Source organism: Pundamilia nyererei, unplaced genomic scaffold, assembly GCF_000239375.1.
Source record: "Pundamilia nyererei isolate P.nyererei 1_Seehausen unplaced genomic scaffold, PunNye1.0 scaffold00006, whole genome shotgun sequence".
Taxonomy (NCBI): domain Eukaryota; kingdom Metazoa; phylum Chordata; class Actinopteri; order Cichliformes; family Cichlidae; genus Pundamilia; species Pundamilia nyererei.
Window position 1 is genome coordinate 6,225,186 of NW_005187407.1, and position 6,807 is coordinate 6,231,992.

General features: G+C 41.7%; 1 protein-coding gene across 1 annotated transcript in view; it reads left to right on the forward strand.

Annotated features, from left to right (window-relative positions):
- The window catches only part of vcana (versican a), a 47,855-nt gene that overhangs the window by 36,152 nt on the left and 4,896 nt on the right, over nt 1-6,807 (forward strand). Inside the window, exons 7-8 of the mRNA XM_005722415.1 lie at nt 5,661-5,774; nt 5,890-6,003. Of these exons, the coding sequence (XP_005722472.1) occupies nt 5,661-5,774; nt 5,890-6,003 (228 nt within the window). The remainder of the gene's footprint in view (nt 1-5,660; nt 5,775-5,889; nt 6,004-6,807) is intronic.

Below are 6,807 nucleotides of genomic sequence, written 5' to 3' on the forward strand. Positions count from 1 at the left end.
CTTTTACTTCATCCTCATCTGTCTTCAGTACTCAGAAGCCAATATCAGTGTCATCTGGTACGCAAAAATCTGTCACCACAAGCAAGTTCGATGAATATTCATTAACACCAGAGGAAAGTTATTTTTTGACATCAACAGAAAAGGACTCAGGAGATCAGACGTCTGAAATGATCAGAAATCTCACTGCACTTCCCACAGCTTCCTCATTGGTCACCACGGAGAAGTCAACAGCAACTCCAGCTGACGTTTACTCCAGTGCTCTCTCAGATCAGACAGAAAAGACTTCTGTTTCTCCTTTGACTAATAAGACAATGACCTATTCGGACACAACTCCAATGGATGTAGAACGTTCAAGTGATGACACCACAGATATATTGAATGCAAGCTCTGTTTTCAGTGACATATCTCCATCTGTATCCAGCACTGTGGAGTCAATGCCACTATCACTTGCAGTAACACAACATGTTGATACAGATTCGATGTCATCTGGAACAGACAAATACTATACCACAACTGCAAGAGATGAAACTAACTCCTTTACTGAAGAGTGGAGCTCGCATGATGAGATAACCCATATACCGGCCTTTGTCAATGCAGTTCCTCCATCTTTTTCATCGCTCAGCACAATGGCCCCAACATCAAGTCCAGTCGCAGAACTTGAGATTCCATTAATTAGTCACCCAGAGAAAACCTTGCTTTACCCCTTTACTGACAACACAGTGTTATCTCCTGAACCCTTTACATTAACTGACCAAACTGTAGACATGTTTACGTTATCTTCTTTCTCAGATACAACTTCAACTGAAACAATAGAGATGGTAACAACAAGGAACACTGTTGCTTTTGATTTCATGACTACGACATCAACATCAGCACCATCAACTACTTTCAGTGACTCTCAAAGAACACACACATCCTTTACAGCAACAGTTGAAAACCTGAAAACTTTGACTCACAGTACAATGATTTCACCTCATGAGTTCATGACCGGGCAGTCTACAGATGCTCCTCTGTTTTCTGCCACTACTCAGTTTGAGTCAGAAGCAGGTCATTTTCCCGACCCAGACTTCTCAGGAGATTACACATCAACATACACAGATGAAACAGCACCTGAACAGCCCTCTGTGGAATCAGCAACCCTAGCAGTAACAACATTTAGTCCATCAAACACACCTGTATTCACTGGGGAAGAGCATTCAAGTGATAGAGTATTTACAACTGCTACATCTAGTCCCTATACACTCAAAACATTTCGGCCAATGGCAATACCCAGTATTACCCCAATGATGACCTCTGCCTACAATGACATGGACAACTCTGGCAGCTTCCCTCAAGACTTTGATTTGGAATCAAGTCAAGATGGATCTGGTGAAGGGATATTAATTGAAACTGCTACAAAACCATACAAGGAATTTAAAGTGCAAACAGATGAGACAGAAACAGATGAGACTCAGAGCACATCTGACATGGTCAGTGTTGCATTTTCACCTCAGTCTAGTACACAGGTAACCAAAGAATTTATATCACCAACTCAATCTCCAAGCATGATGAGCCCTGAGATTTACACTTCTGATCAGGGCAGTGGAGTCACCGATCAAGATGAGTGGTCAGGCGATGACTCAAGTGGGTCATCCTCCACAAGAGTACCTGAAAGGGAGAGTTCTGGAGTTTTGGATAGTACAATTTCCTCAGCGGTTATAAATTCAGTGTTTTCAGAAGATAGTGACCCAGGTGGCCATACCACTGACGTGCTTATTACAGTAAAAGACACAGGATTATCAGTTCTACCCACAACCAAACCAAGAATAATAGGAGCAACTCATGAAAGTACATCTGTTACTAGCACAGAGAGTACAGGCCATTCCATTTTCAGCACAGAGAAACCAACAAGCACAGCAAAAAGACTTAATGAAAGTGGAACCGCTGATGTTCCAAAATCTACTGCACCTGCAGCTTCTCTCTACACCACAGAGAAGTCGTACACATCAACAGAATATGCAATCACAAGTAAAAAATCAACACCAAAACCAGATTTTACTTTGACAGAGGTAGAGAGTTCTGGCAACCAAACCACTGTGAAGTTCACCCTAAAGCCTTCAGTGATGGAGACTGCCACATTTTCAGAAACAGCAGGTGAAACCAAGGGTTTTGCTACAGCAACACCAACCTCTGATAACAGGGTTTTCTCACAGGAAAGTAAAATTACTCCAGCAACAGATCATCCCCTTTCAAGCACTGAGAAAGATGAGGTTGCTGTGGCTGAACACACAACAGAATCCCCCTCTACAGCCCTGCCCTCCCATACAACTGATGCCTTAATATATAATCACACTGTTGTTGATTTCAGCACAGAAAGCTTGAGCAGTGAGCATAAACAAGATGAATTTACATCAACATCTGCCCCAGTTCCCACTGTTATATATCACAGCGTTACAGATCAACAAGTTGAGATTATTACTCCCGACAGGAGCCAAGCCAAGACTCGACTAACTGAACAAACACCGACCATAGTTCTGGATGCATCCAAAACATCAACCAGCACATCTATCATATTCATCGAGGATACACAACAGGAAGATAAACTGTTCTCTGGAGTTACAGATAGTATGAGAGAAGACAGCTACAGTACAGAGCTTATTACCAAAGATGATACAATCACTGATGCAGATACGATGTCTGTGGTTCCCTCTTCTTCATTTTATCCAACTATTCTGACAGAGGAAGCTGGGGGTGTCACAGCAATTACAATAACTCAAAAGCTGGAAGTTACAGAAGAACCAGAGGGTTCAGGGACTGTGGGTGACACATTTTTGAGTCCTACACCAACCTCAGCCAGTGATACATCATCAGCCTCAACATCTTCTGAATACTTGTTCACTTCAGAATCGTCACCTGTGAAAGACGTTTCTTCGGAAGAAACATCAAGTGAAGTAAATGTCACAAGGTTGGCGCAGGCCACACAAGATACTTCCGTGTCCACTCAGTCAAGCTCTGGAGAAATCTATGATGTTACAACAACACACAAAGTTTTCTCATTTGAGACTACCAAACCAATTTCTGATCAATTCCAAGGAGACACGACTGAGATTTCCACTTCCTCATCTTTTTCTTCTCAAATGTTAATGGAAACAGCAGACTCTACCTCTGTCACTTTAGTGACTAGTGAAGATTATGTGGTCACCACAGTTAAAAAAGAAAAATATACGACAGCATCACCCGTAATTCTAACAGCTACAAGTCACGGCATAACTGATAAAACCTTAAGTTCATCCGTTTTCACACAAACCACTAAACCTTCAGTCACTGTCGCACCAGTCTCCACTAAACCTGGAACAATGAAATCCACCAGTAAAACATCTGATGACGACTCTTCAGGTGACTCTGATGACTTTGCACAAGAAAGCTCAGAGAAACCTTCAGCATCATCTTTGGAAAGTTGGATGACTGAAAAAACATCTACACCCTCTTCACTGTTTAGTACTGAGCAAGCCAGGTCTGAGATCATGCCTACTCCCCACACTGGCATCTCTTCTGAGAAAAATGTGCCAGCCACAGTGAGCCCAGTGTTGTCTAGTGAGAAGTTAAGCACTGCTATGGTTGTAACTGCCCAGACTGCATTAACAGTCACAACATTGAAAGGGGAAATTTCAAGTAGTTCAGACAGTGACATCCAGAAAACATCTCCTCATGCTATTATAACTTCATCTCATATGGGGACAGGAGCGGAGCCTGTTGGAGTAGAATCTACAACTCCAAAACCTCCAAGTGAAAAAGAAGAAGAAACTATAGCTACTGACACAAGATCTCCTGCAGTGTCAAGCGCTGTAGACGCATCACTAGAGATCTCAGGTGAAGCAACTTATTCATTTTCATTTGAAACAAAAAGGACTCCATCCTCAGGTGTGTCCTCAGTTTCTACCACTGAGACTGAAGGGTTGGTTTTCACTTCAGAAATTACTGACCAGTCACCCAAAATGATAACAGAACCTGCCCTTACCATTCTTGCTTCTACCACTGAGAAGCCAGCTGTAGTATCGACTGAGAGAGACACCTCAACCGATGAAGACAGTTCACGTTATGCCAAGACGCCAGTGAAGAGTGAAGAGAGGTTTATATCAACAGGAACAAGTATTATTATTTCTACAGCAGGTTCAAGTGAAATGGGATTGAGCACCTTTGGGTCTGACTCTGTCACTCCTAGTTTGTCGACCGTTAAGAAGACTATGATTACTAGCACTTTATCCACTCAGCCGGCAAGCTCCCAAACAGATGAGTCAGAATCTTTTGAAGAAACCTCAGGTCAGACATCCCATGAGGTCTTCAGCACTGCAGCCCATGCAACACAGCTCCCTGCTGTGACCAGATCTATTGAGTCATTGAATACATCAACTTCCTTTGAGTCAGAACCAAAGGAGTCACAAAATGCAGCTATAACAAGCACAGCTATCTCAGAGACAACAGTAATGATCACCACAATACCCACTTCAAATGTCCCCTCAACACCATCACAGCCAGATGTTGTCATTCAGTTGGACTCAACTCTTTCTCCTCTACAACCACTGACAACTCCCATGGAATTATTTGAACAAGCCAAGTCAGAAATTACACTTACACACCGCCCCAACCCTGGTCTTTCTCATGATATATCACTGACCACAACTCGCCCTGTATTTGCTAATCATGTCACAAGCCAGACTGCAGTATCAACAGTTGCACCTGCTTTTATTTCTGAAGACGGCCGTGTTTCGGTAGCAGATGGGACAGTTGAACCAGCTGTTGATCAGGTCTCAAGTGGTGCAACGACTCACCTCAGTCTAACTGATCCACAACCAGATTATGAAGCACTAAATCCGTATGTGGTGGCAGCAGATCCCCTGTACAACCAAACACTAGAAAATGATACAGTGTTAATTTCTACACCACCATCTGTTGCTCAAACACCTGACTCAAAGGTAATAGCAGAAGCTATCATGGTTACGGCATCAACCACAATCAGTGGAAAATCAGTCTCTACCCTCCAAGAAAACAGCATGACTACAGCAAGTGTTGTTAAGCTGGGTGATGATGAGTCACCTTCTGTCCCTAATGATAAGGCTGAAAGTGGCTCTGTAAGCTCTGGGATTTCATCCCCCAGCTTTGATGATGTATCTGATGAACTGATGACTACAAAGGCACCAAAGATCATCAGTATAGAACAGGCTCTATCTCCAGATGAAATCAAGAAAGTATTTAAGGTAAATGCTACAGAAGCTTCAAAGAAGGAAGGTGTTGATGTCACGTTTGGGAAAGGTGACATAGGTGTCTCTCCTTACACTGAAATACCAACCAGCACTCAATTCAAGACAGTATCACCAGCCCAGGTGCAAAATCAGCTAGGTACAATTGCATCAACCACACCATCAACCTTTTCTGAGCAAGACCAGAAACAGGGCAGTGACATGACTGCACCACCATCAGTTATTGAAGGAAAACCATCAATAAAAGAGGAGGAAACAACCACACCGCCTAATAGAGGATTTGATCTGGGACACACAGTTGTTGGCGAGACTTTGGAGATTTCTGGTAAGTTTCCTTCTAAGTTGGCACTGAAATAGAGCAAAAAAAATGAATACTCCAATAAACTTCTGTTTAATTCGACTTTTATTTTACTTTGCCATCAGGAATTGACTCATGCACAGAGGATGTTTGTCTAAATGGAGGCTCTTGCTTGAGGATTGGCAGCACCTATACCTGTCACTGTGCTCCTGGTTTCAGTGGTCATCAATGTGAAATAGGTAGGACAATTCTTGCAAAGCTCACATGAAGCACTGCTAAAAGAACATAATATTTCTGGGACTACAAGTTGTTTTGCTCATCTGCTCCTATTGATTATGTCTGTTTCTTATGAAGATATTGATGAGTGTGAATCAAACCCTTGCCGCAATGGAGGCACTTGTGTCGATGGCTTGGCTTCTTTCACATGTGTGTGTCTCCCAAGCTATGCTGGGCTGTTTTGTGAAGAGGGTAAGTTTGAAATTAATTTAACAATTTTTCTCTCTAGATTCTTTCTTATTATTATTTTTCCCATTAATAAAACTCATCGGTTATTTCTGGGCTGGTCTCAATTATCCAAATTGAGCTAGTGCTAAGCACATATAAGAGAGAAACAAAATGTTAACATTATAGCCTCTTACATTTGACTATGTATTTAGACATTTAACATATTACTCAGTTGAGTGAACCACAAAAATGTTTAGACACGCCACATTAAATATAATCATACTGTTTGCATGCAGCTGATCGACGTCTCGTCCTCAGGCGTCAGCTGACTAATCAACAACATCTTTATTTCATCACCACAGCTTTTTTTTTACTGTCTCTTTTTGGTGTCTCATTGTAGCTAACATACTTCAAAACCCCTTGAATTCCCAAAGATTTCAGTTTCTTAGTATTTAAAGATATGGCCTGTTGTCATCAAGTTGAATCCAGTCAGAGTAAATGCATGCTAGATCTCAAATCACTATATTTCCATCTAAGACAACTTTACTGGACTAGAAAATACAATGAAGTCTCTGAGTTCTTGCTTAAAAAAGTTTATCTGGACAAGGGAGTTCTGGAATATTTAAGAAAAAATTATTTTACTGTTACCAGTTGAACCACATATTTACACCAAGTGTGCTGAAACCAGGGCAATATGTGCCTTGGGTGATGTCTCTTGACCAGTGTCTACACCCTAAATTTTGTTAGTTACTCAACAGTGAATCCCACCCAGATATTTTACTCAGACACAGCTGCTGTCTGACTAAGTTTTGCCAAAAAAAAAAAAAA